General features: G+C 40.9%; 1 protein-coding gene across 6 annotated transcripts in view; it reads left to right on the top strand.

The window, feature by feature from the left end:
- FRMD4B (FERM domain containing 4B) overlaps nucleotides 1-17,403 on the top strand; it is a 362,743-nt gene that overhangs the window by 298,271 nt on the left and 47,069 nt on the right. For all 6 annotated transcript variants that reach the window (XM_074404537.1, XM_074404536.1, XM_010350118.3 and 3 more), the window contains 3 exons: nucleotides 11,781-11,864; nucleotides 13,992-14,057; nucleotides 17,244-17,301. In XM_074404537.1, coding sequence (XP_074260638.1) covers nucleotides 11,781-11,864; nucleotides 13,992-14,057; nucleotides 17,244-17,301 — 208 coding nt within the window. The remainder of the gene's footprint in view (nucleotides 1-11,780; nucleotides 11,865-13,991; nucleotides 14,058-17,243; nucleotides 17,302-17,403) is intronic.

Raw genomic sequence — 17,403 nt, 5'->3', positions numbered from 1 at the left:
AAAAGGCAGATTGTCATAACCTAAGCACTACACATTTTGGTGGAATTAATCAGTGGCCACCATCATGATAAATGCTGAAGCCTCAAAGTTAAAATCTTCCCTCTGCTTCTTCCCCATTTCCTGTCCCGTCTTACTAGAATCCTGGAGGGGTAAGGCACAGTGGTTAAAGCACAGATTTGGAGTCACATTTGCTCTGTGAGTTTAAATTACTAATCTCTCTTAACTCTCCATTTTTACATCCATGAAATAGGAACACTGATGTTAATAGCAAATACGCCTGTAGAGAAAGGGGTTAGCCCAGTATCTGCCACCTGGTATACCCAGTGAGAAAGCTGTTGTCCCTTAGAAGTATTTCTTTTGAGGGATTAGATGACAGCACTCATGTTTTGTCACTGCTAGGTCAGGTCACTTCCTAAAACAAACCTGTGCTGTCCACCCAAAAAGCCTTGCTCAGCCTCCCTGACCGTCTCTCCAATTTAAATAGTTGATTACGGTCTCTTTCTTGAAAATCTCTATCATTGTTATTATTTGAAACAGGGTCTCACTCTTACCCAGGCTGGAGTGCAGTGGCATGAAATTGGCTCACTGCAACCTCCGCCTCCCAGGTTCAAGCGATTCTCCTGCCTCAGCCTCCTGAGTAGCTGGGACTGCAGGCACACACCACCACATCCAGCTAATTTTTTGTATTTTTAGTAAAGACAGGGTTTCACCATGTTGGCAAGGCTGGTCTGGAACTCCTGAACTTGAGTGATCCGCCTGCCTCAGCCTCCCAAAGTGCTGGGATTATAGGCATAAGCCACTATACCCACCCAAAAACTCTGTCTTATGTTGTGTTTATCCTATTGCAGTGGCTCTTAAACCATTTGGTAAAATCAGATTTCTGGGCCCCACCCTCAGCCTTTCTGATCCAGTAGGTCTGGGGTGGAGGTTGAGATCTGCCTTTCCAACAAGTTATCTGATAATGCTGATGCTGCTGGTCAGAGTAGGAGAGTATAATGATAATCACTGTTTTCTTGTGTTTGTCACCTTTAATATCCCTTTAGGAATCAGTAGAGAAAAATTTACTGTTAGAAGTTTCTAGTTATTAAGTCCAGTATATAATAAGCTGGATTCATCACTGAAGGCCAGGTTCTACAAATCACTGAAAGAAACATGATATTCTTTTTTTTTTTTTTTTTTTTTTTTTTTTTTTTTTTTTTTTTTTGAGACAGAGTTACGCTCTTGTTACCCAGGCTGGAGTGCAATGGCGCGATCTCGGCTCACCGCAACCTCCGCCTCCCGGGTTCAGGCAATTCTCCTGCCTCAGCCTCCTGAGTAGCTGGGATTACAGGCACGAGCCACCATGCCCAGCTAATTTTTTGTATTTTTAGTAGAGACGGGGTTTCACCACGTTGACCAGGATGGTCTCGATCTCTCGACCTCGTGATCCACCCGCCTCGGCCTCCCAAAGTGCTGGGATTACAGGCTTGAGCCACCGCGCCCGGCGATATTCTTTTTTAATAAAGGGCAATTTGAAGGCAATCTAGCCAATGAAAAGCTCTTAAACTGCTCATCACCCAGGTCTTGATCAGTGACGGTAGATTAGTTGAGGAAATTGGTGTTTATTAATAGTAACGAAGATTCTTCTAATAATTACTTGTCTAAGCAATCTGTCATCTGTCAATAGAAGATCCAGCTCACATGGTTTGATTGATGGTTAAGTTGGCACCTGCTACACTACACCTATATAACAGACATTAAATACACTTTCTTTTTTAGAGACAGTCTCACTCTGTCACCCAGGATTGAGGGGAGTGGCATGATCTCAGCTCACTGTAGCCTCCACCTCCCGAGTTCAAGTGATCCTCCTGCCTCAGCTTCCTGAGTAGCTGGGACTACAGGCACGCACCACCGTTCCCAGCTAATTTTTGTATTTTTAGTAGAGATGGGGTTTCAGCATGTTGGCCAGGCCGCCTTAGCCTCCCTAAGTGTTGGAATTACAGGCGTGAGCTACCACACCCGGCCTAAATATACTTTTGTAGCTGCTATGATCACTAATCCTGCCCCTGTCCTTCAGTATAGTTCAGAACCTTGATGGGTCACCACAGGTTTCTAGTAAGCATAGATAACGAAATGACTTATGGTCAAGGCCTGTACAAGGCAACCCCAGAAGACTGGCAAGTGTTTCCAATTAGCTCCATTCCTAATAACAGTAAATCTTTGGTTTGCATGGAACACAGTACTAAATAGAGTTTTCAGCTGCGATAACTGCCCCAAATCTTGGGGGGCCCCTGTCATGACCTTTTAGTTAATTTCTGATGATATATAAGCTGTATGGTACATTTACACTTAATAGCAGGCTTTAGACTTGACTGAGTGTTCAAATAGGCACTTAAATACGGCTTTTTTACATTCACATATGCATTTTCTGAACTAGGGATTTTGAGTTACAATTATTTAAAAAAGAACTCCAGTCCCAAGTTAATTTTTTTTTTTTTTTTTTTTTTTTGAGGCAGGGTCTTATGCTGTCACCCAGGCTGGAGTGCAGTAGGTGATCATAGCTCATTGCAGCCTCAACCTCCCAGGCTCAGGTGATTCTCCCACCTCAGCCACACAAGTTACTGGGATTACAGGCATGTGCCAGTAATTTATTTGTATTGTTTGTAGAGACAGGGTTTCGCCATGTTGGCCAGACTGGTCTCAAACTCCTGGGCTCAAGTGATCCTCCCATCTTGCCCTCCGAAGTGCTGAGATTACAGATGTGAGCCACTGCACCCAGCCCCAAGCTAACTTTTTAAAGCGCTTAGGTTATTTCTTTGTGTAGTGAAGTTTCTGTAGGTGTTTCTACTTGGACATTATATTTAACATGCTTTTTTTATGAACACTTGGTTTGGGTTTCAGGTCAGGAAGAGCTTTGCTTGGAGAAGAAAAGTGAAATGCAGGCCTGGTGTGGTGGTTCACGCCTGTCATCCCAGTACTTTGAGAAGCCAAGATGCGAGACTTGAGCCCAGGGGTTTGAAACCAGCCTGGGCAACATAGAGAGACCTCATCTGTACTCCCCACCACTGCAAAAAAAAGTGAAATTTGGGGCTTTGGAGCTTGGGCTTTTTTTTTTTTTTTTTAAATCTGTTCTAGAAACGGAGGATGCCCCCACACCAAGCATAGAGAGCAAGGATCTTAGTTTTCTCTAGGAAGTGCTAGCATTTCCAGTTTGCTAATTGGCTGCACTCTCTTCCACTCCAGTCTCTGATGGCAGGTGGCTGATTGTTGCTGTGTGCAAACCCACAATTAGCCACAAGCAGGTGCACACATTTGCTGGGGGTGGCTTTTTCCACACAAGTGCTTCAGCACACACAAAGGGTGGCCTCCGTTTTGCCAGCCATGTGGCTTTCTCAAAAATGAGTGGGGTTGGCACATTCCATCAGGGTACTTGGGGTCAGTAAAGAAAAACAACAGCTCATGAAAGGGGGCTTTGGAATGACCAAAGGAATTGTTGCCTGAAAAATAGTTGTAGTTAAATAGAGGGTCATGGGTGGCTTCCTTCTGGAAAGTTATCAAAATAGGAATCTGGAATGCCTAAGGGAGGAGTTCAGCCCAGATAATCAGATAAAATGCAAGCATGTTCTTCATTGTGACATCTGAATTCCTGCTGAAATTACGGAGAGAAGCAATTTCTGGTTGGGTCACTGAGAAGTAGCAAGTGATGTTGATTTATGGGCATTCTCTCTGGCTAGGACCCGGAGAAACCAGTCCCTCATGGCAACTCTGGTCAAGTTCATCTTTAAAATAACGTATCTGTTGCCATTAGGGTCAGGAATGTCCAGACGGGTTGAGTGCATTTATTGCTGGTGAAAGGCAGAGACATCCCGGCTGAGGCTTGTTCACCTCCCCTGCTACTTTTGGGCCCTCCCTCTGAACTCTGAGGTTGATCCTGACTCATAAACCATGCCTCCTGCCCAGCCAGACAGGGAGGGGCCTTCTGTGCAGAAGCCAGACCTGGCTGCTCCTGCAAGCTCCATAGATCACTGCAGCCTTAGGCTCCCAGGCATTCCCTAAGAGGGTGAACAAATAAGCCCTCAGCTACTACTAGTCTGCTCAAACGTGAAATCCTGTTTGGTCCTAAACTCTGAAAATGATCGCGCTTAATCTGCTAGAATAATGTGCCAGTGTTTCTGACACCCCAGTGGATTCATTTTTGGGTCAGTAGGTTCTAACCTCTTATATTAGCATTGCAGCATCTCCCCTAGCAGGGCTGTGAGCTTGAACTTTGGCTTTCCCCACATCTACTCACTGGCCATATTTGATACATTTTTGTTGTGAATAACATAACATAGAAGAATGCACAAAACATGTATGTTGATATATAGAATAAATTAGAAGGATGAAGCTGAGCCTGGCACGGTGGCTCACGCCTGTAATCCCAGCACAATGGGAGGCTGAGGCAGGTGTATCACCTGAGGTCAGGAGTTCAAGAACAGCCTGACCATCATGGTGAAATCCTGTCTCTACTAAAAATACAAAAAATTAGCTGGGTGTGGTAGTGCACGCCTGTAGTCCCAGCTACTTGGGAGACTGAGGTAGGAGACTCACTTAAACCCAGGAGGCAGAGGTTGCAGTGAGCCAAGATGGTACCACTGCACTCCAGCCTGGGTGACAGAGAGAATCTTGGAGAGAAAAAAAGAAGCTGGGTGTGGTGGCTCATGTCTGTAATCCCAGCACTTTGGGAGGCCGAGGTAGGTGTATCATGAAGTCAGGAGATCAAGACCATCCTGGCTAACATGGTGGAACCCGATCTCTACTAAAAATACAAAAAATTAGCCAGGCATGGTGGCATGTGCCTGTAATCCCAGCTACTTGGGAGGCTGAGGCAGGAGAATTGCTTGAACCCAGGAGGCAGAGGTTGCAGTGAGCCAAGATAGGCCACTATACTCCAGCCTGGGCGACAGATCCAGACTGTCTCAACAAAAAAAAAGTGGGGGAGGCAGGGAAATGCAGCCATACAACCACATGCTGCCCCCCATTGTATATTGTACTCTCCTAACTCCAACAAAATTCCCTCTTTGCTCATGGGCACTCTGATTCTATGGTGCATATTTTCTTGTCTTTGTTTTGTTTTTTAAGCCTATACACACAGTATTTCCAGGCTGTCTCCCACCCGAGAATCAACCAGCCCCAAACTTACTAAGCTTCCTAGATCAGACAAGATTAGGTGTTTGTCTTTCTTCATATTTTTATCACAGATTTCTAATTTCATTTTGTTTGTTTCGGACCTTTAGGTTCTTATTTGGGGTCTTGCATCTTTACTCAACATTTGTGACATTCATGTGTAGCTATTGTCTATTTTCTTTGCTGCAAGGTATTCTATTATATGAATACATTATAGTTTGAGCATTTGTACTGTTATGGGATACTTGAGTTATTTTGTGTGAACAAGGCTGCTATAAATCTTATGATTGTATATAAGTTTTTCTATGGATTATACTTAGCAGAGGATTACTGGGTCATAATTTCCAAAATGATTGTACCGGTTGACACTCTTACTAGTAATGGATGAGAGTTCCTATTGCCCTACATCTCCATATAAACTAGATCTTATTGGAGTTTTATAAGTTTGATAGTCTGATGTGTATTGGTAATTAATTGAAGATTTAATTTGCATTTCCCTGATAACTTATAAAGTTGAACACTTTTTTTTCTGTTGGCCACTTGGATTTCTACTTCTATGCACTGCTGTTGAAGGGTTTAACCCATTTTTCTGCCAGATGGTCTCAGTCATCTTTTGATTATTCTCCTGGCTTTCTCTTCCAGTGTTACAGCCATGTCCACGGCTCAGCCACCTCAATATCTGTGATGGCTGGAAAACTCCTATATTAAACAGGTTCTTATAGGAAAGTGATGTTATATATTCACAAGGGACATTTTGCAATAGTACAAATGACCAGATTTGGAGGATAACAGGAGCCTTTTATAATATGAAGAAATAAGGCTATGTTCTTCCTTGAGAATGTAATTTTGGGAGACTGGGCATGGTAGCCCATGTCTGTAATCCCAGTACTTTGGGAAGCTAAGGCAGGAGGATTGCTTGAGGCCAGGAGTCTGAGATCAGCCTGGTCAACATAGTGAAACCTCATCTCTATGAAAAATTTAAAAATTAACCAGGCATGGTAGCATGCACCTGTGATTCTAGGTACTTGGGAGGCTGAGGTAGAAGGATTACTTAAGCCCTAGAGGTTGAGGCTACAGTGAGCCATGACTGAGCCACTATACTCCAGCCTAGGCAACAGAACAAGACCCAGTCTCACACACACACACACACACACACACAAATGTGATTTTTGAGAGAGGGTCAGGATTCCACAAGTAGTGAGACAAGTAATTTAGACAAATTACTTGTCTCCTTTATTCACTCACTACTATTATCTCAATAATAATTCTCTGATTGAAACTAGAAACCAAGTTAAGAAACTGAAAAGGCATTTCCTCTCCGTTTTTTTTTTTAAGAGACAGGGTCTCACTCTGTTGCCCAGGCTGTGGTATTTTAGTGCAATCATAACTCACTACAGCCTTGAACTCCTGGGCCCCAGTGGTCTATTTCAACCTCCCAAGTAGCTGAAACCACAGGCATATGCCGTGATGCCTGGCTAATTTTTTTTTTTTTTTTTTTTTTGAGATGGAATTTCGCTCTTGCTACCCAGGCTGGAGTACAATGGCATGATCTCGGCTCACCGCAACCTCTGCCTCCTGGGTTTAGGCAATTCTCCTGCCTCAGCCTCCTGAGTAGCTGGGATTACAGGCAGGCACCACCATGCCCAGCTAATTTTTTGTATTTTTAGTAGAGACGGGGTTTCACCATGTTGACCAGGATGGTCTCGATCTCTTGACCTCGTGATCCACCCACCTCGGCCTCCCAAAGTGCTGGGATTACAGGCTTGAGCCACCGCGCCCAGCCCCCCAGTTGATTTTCTAATGCTGTCTCACTTGGCTCCTATTAGACATTTGTATATGAGATCTCTAATATTCTGAGTGACATAAGAGAAAAATTCCATGAAGATATGCTTTGTAGAGTATTTGGGTAGAATTTTCAGGATTTTTGTGATTGAAGGCAGGGTTTCTCAATCTCAGCACTATTGACATTTTGGGCAGGATCATCCTTTGTTGTTCAGGGCTGTCCTGTGCATTGTAGGATCTACCCAGTAAAAGCCAGTAACACTTCTTTCCTCAGTTGTGACTATCAAAAATGCCTTCAGACATTGCTAAATATCCCCTGAAGGGCAAAACTGCCCAAATTAAGAACCACTAATCTAAAGTATATTTCTTCTTCTTCTTTTTTCTTTCTTTTTTTTTTTTTTTTTTTTTTTTTAATGTATAACCAAATAGAAGTTGCTCTATTTACTTCTTCTTTTTTCTTAATAACTTTTTTTGGGAACAGTTTTAGATTTACAGAAGAACTGATCAGAAAATACAGAGTTCCGGCCGGGCACAGTGACTCAAGCCTGTAATCCCAGCACTTTGGGAGACCGAGGCGGGTGTATCATGAGGTCAAGAGATCGAGACCATCCTGGTCAACATGGTGAAACCCCGTCTCTACTAAAGGTGCAAAAAATTAGCTGGGCATGGTGGCGCGTGCCTGTAATCCCAGCTACTCAGGAGGCTGAGGCAGGAGAATTGCCTGAACCCAGAAGGCGGAGGTTGTGGTGAGCCGAGATCGCGCCATTGCACTCCAGCCTGGGTAGCAAGAGCGAAACTCCGTCTCAAAAAAAAAAAAAAGAAAGTACAGAGTTCCTTTATACCCCCTCTCCCTACCCCCACTGCTTCCCCTATTATTAACATCTTGCATTAGTGTGGTACGTTTGGTGCAAAAGTCTATAATCAAATTAGGGTTCACTCTTTGTGTTGTACAGTAATACAGGTTTTGTCAAATGCATAATGTCATATATCCACCATTACAGTATCATACAGAATAGTTTCAGTAACCTAAAAATCTTCTGTGTTCCATCTGTTTAAGTATACATTTTTTTGGTTTTTTGTTTGTTTGCTTTTTGAGACAGAGTCTCGCTCTGTCACCCAGACTGGAGTGCAGTGATGCAGTTTAGGTTCACTGCAGCCTCCGCCTCCCAGGTTCAAGTGATTCTCCTGCCTCAGCCTCCCAAGTAGCTGGGATTACAGGCATGTACCACCACACCTGGCTCATTTTTTGTATTTTCAGTAGAGACAGAGTTTCACCATGTTGGCCAGGCTGGTCTCAAACTCCTGACCTCAGGTGATACACTCACCTTGGCCTCCCAAAATGCTGGGATTTCAGGCATAAGCCACCATGCCTGGCATACCTGGATAATTTCTGCATTTTTAGAAGAGCGGGGTTTCACCACATAGGCAAAGCTGGTCTTGAATTTCTGACCTCCAGTGATCTGCCCACCCCAGCCTCCCAAAGTTTTGGAATTACAAGCGTAAGCCTCCACACCCAGCTATATATATATATATATATTTTTTTTTGAAACAGTCTTGCTCTGTGACCCAGGCTAGAGTGCAGTGGTGCAATCTCAGCTCACCACAACTTCTGCCTCCTGGGTTCAAGCAGTTCTCTTGCCTCAGCCTCCTGAGTATCTGGAATTATAGTCGTGCACCACCACGCCCATCTAATTTTTGTATTTTTAATAGAGATGGGGTTTCACCATGTTGTCTAGGCTGGTCTCGATCTTCTGACCACAGGTGATTCGCCCACCTTGGCCTCCCCAAATGCTCTTATTACAGGCGTGAACCACCACACCCAGCACACCTGGCTAATTTTTGTATTTTTAATAGAGCAGGGTTTCACCATGTTGGCTAAGCAGGTCTTGAATTCCTGACTTCAAATGATCCGGCCACCTTGGCATCCCCAAGTGCTGGGATTACAGGCATGAACCACCACGCCTGGTACTTTTTTTCAAGGTAGTCGAAACTCTCCTTAAAATGATCCCTAATCCACTTCCCTATTAATGTACATTTTAGTTGCTTCTCAGTGATTAGTACCCAAAAAAGGTCTTAATTAATGAATATTCATTGTTAGCTCAGATACTGGCTCATGATTAACCTTTGGTAATTTATTGATTTATTCAGCCAGCATTTCTAAGTGAATAACATCTTATAACTGGAGTAGATTCTGATTGTGTATAGTTCAAATTCGTCTTGAAAATTCTTGAGAAAATGATATGTTGAAGACAAAACTTCATCCTTCAATAAATCCGACACAGGTGGTATTTTTCTCCAGTTGAAACACTTAGCTATTTCTTTTTATTTATTTATTTATTTATTTATTTATTTTTGAAAAAAGACGGGGTTTCACCATGTTGGTCGGGCTGGTCTTGAACTCCCCACCTCAGGTGATCCGCCTGCCTCAGCCTCCCAGAGTGCTGGGATTACAGGTGTGAGCCACTGCTCCCAGCCACAGCTATTTCTTTAGTTAGGCACTGGATATAAAGATTGCTGCATTTAACAGACATGTATTCAATGCCTGAATGCTGGGAAAATCTCAGTGTCATGAGATACTTGTGCTTGGAGGGATATAGGACTAAGGACAAAGCTTCAAGTCATCCATTTTGTACTTATTCTCAACCATGAGCTTACTGAATGGAATGACATAAAATTTCTCCCTCACGTTCCTTTCCATTTTGGCTGACTGCATTTGTATGAGTTAAAAACAATTCTATCATATGCCACTCATTTCTACATGTTAGGCATGCAGTATACATTTACACATTTTTGTTCACTGAATAAATAAATTTAGGGCAAATAGCAACTTCCAATCCAGTGAGGTCTCCACTGCCACAAAATTAACTGTAATCCAAGTAAGTGAATGCTAGGCTGGGTTCTTGAGACATGACCTATGGTTTATCTGGCTCTAGAAAATAACAACATGCATGTGGTTGATGGGGATGATTCACAGCACGATGTTATCCTGAATTTATCATTTTTTAATATATGCATGCATTTGCCCTTCGTTTTTTTGAAAAAATCACAATTTAGAAGTAAATGTATCTGACAGTCTTGGGTTTGAAAAAAAAAAGTAAATGTGCTATGCCAGACAAAACATAAAAGAGATTATTAAGAAAAATAAAAATACTGGGAGTTGACAGCTGACCTTTCATATGAATAAATTGGATTGTGGTATATTTTGATTTTCAGGAAGCACAAACCAGTTTCCCAAGATTGTCAGTGTGGTTAAGGCATAGCACTCAGATTTCAAATGAATAGAGAGATTTATTCTTATGTAAGAACAGGAGCCAAGTGATTTTTCATTTCCTGTAGTAATTTGGCAAGCCAGATCTTTCACCTGTAGGAAAGGCCACAACCCTGGCTTTGAAATGTGATATCACCAAGGAATGGTTCAATGTTTGGTCCTCCAGGTGGGGGGCTCATCTACTTCAATAGATAACAATAGTATCTACTGCATGGGAATGCTTGTGGTGAGCCTCATATGACGTAAATAAGGCCCAAGAAGTGTGGTGCATGGTATCTCACACTTGGGAGCTTTTCATCAAAGGGTAGCGAGTGGTAAAGACAGGAAGAAGTGGAAAGTAGGAAGAGTTAGCGTTATGCTGTTTGATGAACACCAGTTTGATCAGAATTTTGAGTAGGTGTTTCATGTACTTATTCTACACTCTAATAGGCTCTAGATAATCGTGTTCATTTCCTCATAGATTATATCCTTAAATACTCCATATTTGGAGTATTTTCTCTCATAACCAACTATGACTGGGTAGGATTACCTGTTCTTCCTTTTTTAAAGTTCTGTAAAGAACACACCTTTCTCTTGACGACTAGAATTTTGCGGGTTTGGTGTTTCATTGTTTATTTGAGACAGAATCTCACTTTTTTTTTTTTTAATTAGTGAGTGAATTGAACCAAAAGAATGTCACTCTTGCCCAGGCTGGAGTGCAGTGGCGTGATCTCAGCTCACCACAACCTCTGTCTCTCCTGGGTTCTGGCTAGTCTCCTGCCTCAGCCTCCTGAGTAGCTAGAATTACAGGCGTGTGCCACTGCGCCTGGCTGATTTTTGTATTTTTAGTAGAGATGGGGTTTCGCCAGGTTGGCCAGGCTGGTCTCGAACTCCTGACCTCAGGTGATCTGCCAGCTGGGGCCTTCCAAAGTGCAGGGATTACAGGCATGAGCCACCGTGCCCAGCCTTTGCCATTTTATAGTTAGATGATAGCTGACCTTACATGAGGTACATTTTAGTTCACTTAACGTGACTTAAGAGATACCTTGGGTTTCATTAGAAACACGTTTTCCGGTCATCTTCTAGTCGAGAGATTTCTACAGGTGGCTGACTTGGTCTGCTGTATTTCAGAGGGTTGTAAGGAAATAACAGAAGAGTAATATAAAGGACTACATAAACCATTCATTGCAATGATATCTATTATGAAAAATTGGTGATGTTATGTGAATGATTTCATGATAACCAGATCCCAACATGATGAATATTATGTAGCCTCTGAAGATAATTTGTAAAATATTGTAGGAACATAGAGAAAGTGGATAATGAAATGTGAAGAATGCTGTGTAAAAATGCAATGTGAAAAATGTACAATTATAATTATGTATAAAATAGACACATGCAGAACATATTATAAACTTCAAAATCTTGTCATATAACTCAATTGTTAAATTTGGGGGCTGTTTCTACTTAGAGTCCGTAACCATGTGTACGTTGGCTCCAACATGCTGTAAGTAGTTATTTTTCAGATCTCATTCATTTAGTGACAGGCTTGGATAATTCTTTTGGATAATAGTACCTGACATTACCAAATTCCATTTCTTTTTAGTGATGAAAATGCCAGGAAAGATTTAAAGACATTACCAGCCTTTCCAACCAAAACTCTTCAGGAGCATCCATCCCTTGCTTACTGGTAAGCCAAATCCACATGACAGGTGACCCCTTCTCAAAGCTTCTATTGAGAACTGCATGTTTTTTGGGACATTAAAAGACATATAAGCGAGAACAATATCACATTGCCCATCAATTGTATAAAGAAACCATAGGTAGACTTTGATCCTTTCAGTGAAAGGATCTACTCGAAGTTCACTGGAGAGCGTTATACCAAGATGTGTCTTGCAGTCATTTGCAAAGAGCAACTGGCTGATGTTTCTTTCAAGTGTGTTAAATGTCTTAGAGTGTGCTTCTAGATGAATATACAATAGTCAATGTATGCACAGTCACTGAGTAATGCAGTGCAGCCTTAATTGAGCAGAATGCAATGTAAGTGTTATAAAATACAAATTTCCTTGGATGAGATATTTTCTTAATGACCAGAGGTTTATGCTATAGCCAGGTATCATTGTATATATTGAGTTGGTTTGGTTGTTTGTATTTTAATGAATCCATAGTATCTATTTTCATCCCACATTTTTTTCTTAATTACATTTTCCCTTAAAATACTTACATTCTTATTAAAGGTATTCTCCTTTGTTTCAGTCTGAATCCTCACAATGGTTTTTCTTTCCACTAAAATGTTTTTCAAAATAGATTACAAAATAAATATTTAATATTGAGACATTTAGTATGAAGTTGCAAATATATTCCCAAATAAATAGTGAAAGTAAGTACTGACGCTACATAGCATCTTGACTCTGGAAGCTTCTAACCATGTCATTTTCAAGTGATAGTTTTTTTCTTTCTTTCTTTCTTTGAAATGGAGTCTTGCTCTGTTGCTCAGGCTGAAGTGCAGTGGCGTGAACTCAGCTCACTACAACCTCTGCTTCCCGGGTTCAATTCTCATGCCTCAGCCTCCTAAGTAGCTGGGATTACAGGCACCCACCACCACGTCAGGCTAATTTTTGTATTTTTAGTAGAGTCACAGTTTCACCATGTTGGCCAGACTGGTCTCAAACTCCTGACCTCAGGCAATCCACCTGCCTCAGCCTCCCAAAATCCTGGAATTACAGCGTGAGCCACTGGCCTGGCCAAGTAATTGTTTTTTTAATTTAAAAAAAAAAAAGACATTACTAATGACAGCTAGTCGTATGGAGAAAGAAATACTTAGTCTTCTGGGCTATACTTGAGATTTCCTTTCTAGTCAACAGGTTTTACTCTAGGGCAATAAAAGGGTTTTCTCCTAAAGCAAGATGTCTGTAAGTGATGGTAATAGAGTATTTTAGATTGTACACAGGCTCAGAAGCAGTTTAAATTCTTTAAAAATCTTTCTGAATCACCCAAGGAAAAAGTCTTTAATGCCGAACACTTGCTGATCTCCCTGTTTTAATCAAAGAGAGGATAAGCCTTATGCTCAAAATTTTCTCAACAATGTTCTACAACTAACATTTGATATCATTATTTTATATGTATTGTATTTCATCCCATTATGGCAGAAGATCATTTTTCATTTAAGAAATTGATATTATTTTCTTTTCTAGTAAATTGTTTTTTTGTTTGTTTTTTGTGACAGAGTTTTGCTGTTGTCACCCAGGCTGGAGTGCAATGGTGTGATCTCAGTTCACTGCAACCTCCATCTCCTGGGTTCAAGCAATTCTGTGCCTCAGCCCAAGTAGCTGGAATTCTAGGCGTATGCCACCACACCCAGATAATTTTGTATTTTTAGTAGAGACAAAGTTTCACCATGTTGGCCAGGCTGGCCTCAAACTCCTGACCTCAGGTGATCTGCCTACCTTGGCTCCCCAAAGTGCTGGGATTATAGGTATGAGCCATTGCGCTTTAAGTTTTAAAGGTAGTTATATGTATGTGTGTGTGTGTGTGTGTGTGTGTGTGTGTGTGTGTGTGTGTGTATGTGTGTGTATATATATGTATGTATTATATAAATATGATACATAAAATATAAGTTAAAGATGATAAGGAAGGCAATCAAATGTCTGAAGTTCAGGAATCCATCTCCTGTGGAAACAAAAACCAAACTCGCGCTATCAAACAAATTGGTGAAGGCTTCCTCTCAAGTTTCCAGTAGCCACCTGATAATATGGAAACTGTGCCTGTACCTCAGATAATCATGCATTGCCATCTTTCTCATTTCTTTGTTTTACAGCGAGGACAGGGTAATTGAGCATTATTTGAAAATCAAAGGTCTCACTCGGGGTCAAGCTGTGGTTCAGTAAGTATCTTTCTTTCCTTTTGCTTAGGTAGAATTTTAATATCTCCCATTTGAAGATGTCACTTGAAGTCATTTCTATTATGTAGTTTTTGCGAACATAGTCCTTATCTGGTTAGAAATATCTTACCACAAATTAGAAAATGTCTCAGGTTATTCTATACATTGGTGTCATCAACTCAGATACCTACCAGTGTCAGGCAGTAACAAAAATTAGAAACATAGGCCAGATGTAGGTCAATAGGGAAGGGTGGGGACTGTGGCAAACAAGTGAGCTTTCATCCTGAGTAGAGGCAAAGTTACTCAGCTTTATAATTCAGGCATAATGTTGCCAGGTTCTTTGTTTTCCAAGAGAAGCTGGAAATTCAGATTTTTAAATCTTACCTCATTGGGAAGTAATTTAAAGAAAATTTAATGTTATGTTAGCCAAACAAAACCTATCTAGAGGCCATGTTTTGTTCCCCAGTTTGTGACTCTACTTTGAATGGAGCGCATAGTATATTGGTGTCAGATAATCTGTTTCTTTATGCTACTAAGAACAAACCATTGTAATGTATTTCTGTATTTTGTGACTTACAGAGTTACCATCCATTATTAAGAACAGGCCCGCACAGCAGCTCATGCCGGCTATCCCAGCACTTTGGAAGGCTAAGGCAGTTGGATCACCTGAAGTCAGGGGTTTGATGCCAGCCTGGCCAACATGGTGAAACCCCATCTCTGCTAAAAATACAAAAATTAGCCGGGCATGTTGGTGGGTGCCAGTAATTCCAGTTACTTGAGAGGCTGAGGCAGGAGAATTGCTTGAACCAGGGAAGCAGAGGCTACAGTGAGCCATGATCATGCCATTGTCACTTAGCCAGGGTGACGAGCAAAACCTGCCACACTAAACTTTTAGAATTATTTCTATGCATGTGAAAACTGAAATAAGAATTTAGAGATTGCTAATCTCCTGGTCAGTGTGTAGATTTTCTTCACACTCCTTCTTCTTTGCTCTAATCTCATTTTTTTTTTTTTTTTTTTTTTTTTTTGAGACGGAATCTTGCTCTGTCACCCAGGCTGGAGTGCAGTGGCATGATCTCATCTCACTGCAAACTCTGCCTCCTGCCTCAGCCTCCTGAGTAGTGGGGATTACACAGGTGCGTGCCACCATGCCCAACGAATTTATGTATTTTTAGTAGAGACAGGGTTTCACCATGTTGGCCTGGCTGGTCTCAAACTCTTGACCTCAAATGATCTACCCACCTCAGCTTCCCAGAGTGCTGGGATTACAGACGTGAGCCACTATACCTGGCCTGTAATCTTGTTTTATCAGAACACACCTTCTATTATCTTCATGGCAGAAATCAGAATTTAGCCTCCTGAAGTTGGATCCTTGCCATTTTAATTCATTGTGCCTGTTTTCTGAACTGAAAAGAAAAAGAAAGTAGTGACAATTTTCATTAAGAGTTTTAGGGTAAACTACTGAGTACAGTCATGCACCATTTCTGTCCACATATAGAATGGTGGGCCTATAGGATTATAACGCCATATTGTTACTATATCTTTTCTATGTTTAGATACTCAAATGCTTACCATTGTATTATAGTTGCCTACAGTATTTCAGCCCAGTAACATGCTGTACAGGTTGGTAGCCTAGGAGCAATAGGCCATACCATACAGCCTTACTGTATAATAGGCTTTGCCATCTAGGTTTGTGTAAGTACACTCCATGATGTGTGCACAAGGACAGAATCAGCTACCAACACAATTCTCAGAATGTATCCTCATTGTTAAGCAATGCGTGACTGTATATTACAAAGCTCCCATGTTTAAGACATGGAATCAACCCAAATGCCCATCAATGATAGACTGGATAAAGAAAATGTAGTACATATACACCATGGAATGCTATCTGGCCATAAAAAGGAATGAGATCATGTCCTTTGCAGGGACATGTATGAAGCTGGAAGCCATTATCCTCAGCAAAAAAACTAATGCAGGAACAGAAAACCAAACACCACTGGTTCTCACTTATAAGTAGGAGCTGAACAGTGAGAACACATAGACACAGGGAGGGGAACAATACTTACTGGGGCCTGTCAGAGAAGGACTGGAGTGGGGGAGAGCATTAGAGAAAAGTGCTAATGCATCCTGGGTCTAATACCTAGGTGATGGGTTGTTACGTGCAGCAAATCACCATGGCACTGATTTACCTATGTAACAAACGTGCAGCACATCCTGCACGTGTACCCTGAAACCTAAAAAACAATTAAAAAAAAAAAAAGTACCCATGCTTAAATACAGAGTCTTATTCCTTCACCTGATCATTATTGTGTGGCTTCATCTAAGAGACTGTTCCACTTGGTAGTTAAGGCTCTAGGATGTGAAGTCCGACTCATTTTGTTAGAATTCTGGATGTGCAGTTTAGTTGCTGCATGACCTTGACACATTTACTTAACTTCCTATATTCATTTACATGTAGGCCATTTACTTAAAAATATATATATCAAATTATTGATTACAGTTTCCAGAGAAACTGATCATCAAAATGGCATTAAAAAATCTACTTGCGTTAAAACATGAACCTCAGTTCCTTAAGGGCAGAGAGGAAGTGTTACACAATTTAGTCCACTCCAAAGCCTTAAGGTGTACAATAAACCCTTTTGAATTAAAAAATAGCAAGTAGTGGCACTGTTGCTTTAATTTTTATTTTGGGGGGACATTTTTAAAGTCAGGTTTACATAGGCGTAATTCATAGTTTTAAGGTACATTTTTCTAGGAGTTTTGATAGATGTTTCTAGTTATGTAACTTCTACCGTAAGCAATATATGGAATAGCTTCATTTTTTTCACTTATGAGTATGACTCAAAAATTGGTGCTCATTGCTTGCATCATTAAGGGCTTATTTAAAAAAATACTTGCAATCGGAGTTTATGCTGTGGCACATTTCTAAGCCATAAGCATTTGAATGTGCAGAAAGTAACATGTTCTATTGCTTTCTGAAAATGAGGTTCTATTAGCAACTTCCTAACATTTGGATAAGCTAAAATATATTACTCCCCAAAATGGTTTATCCTGTTTCTAGAGTGAAACATATTAATTGTTGTTATAATGAGGAAAGTAAAAATACGGTGTTTCTTTAAAACACTTTTCCCAAAAGGGTCCTCTGATGATTTTAATAAGATTGTGATACATATTTATTTTCCATAGGTATATGAAAATAGTAGAAGCTCTACCAACTTATGGTGTCCATTATTATGCAGTAAAGGTAAGTAGTTTTACATAACAAAGCTTTCATGATAATTAAGAGCTTATTGCACAATATCAGCTTTTTTCATAATATATAAAAGGCTGATTATATCTTGCCATT

Source organism: Saimiri boliviensis, chromosome 8 (assembly GCF_048565385.1).
Source record: "Saimiri boliviensis isolate mSaiBol1 chromosome 8, mSaiBol1.pri, whole genome shotgun sequence".
NCBI classification, from domain to species: Eukaryota; Metazoa; Chordata; class Mammalia; order Primates; family Cebidae; genus Saimiri; species Saimiri boliviensis.
Note: the sequence above shows the minus strand (reverse complement) of the source record. Positions and strands in the feature narration are given on the sequence as shown.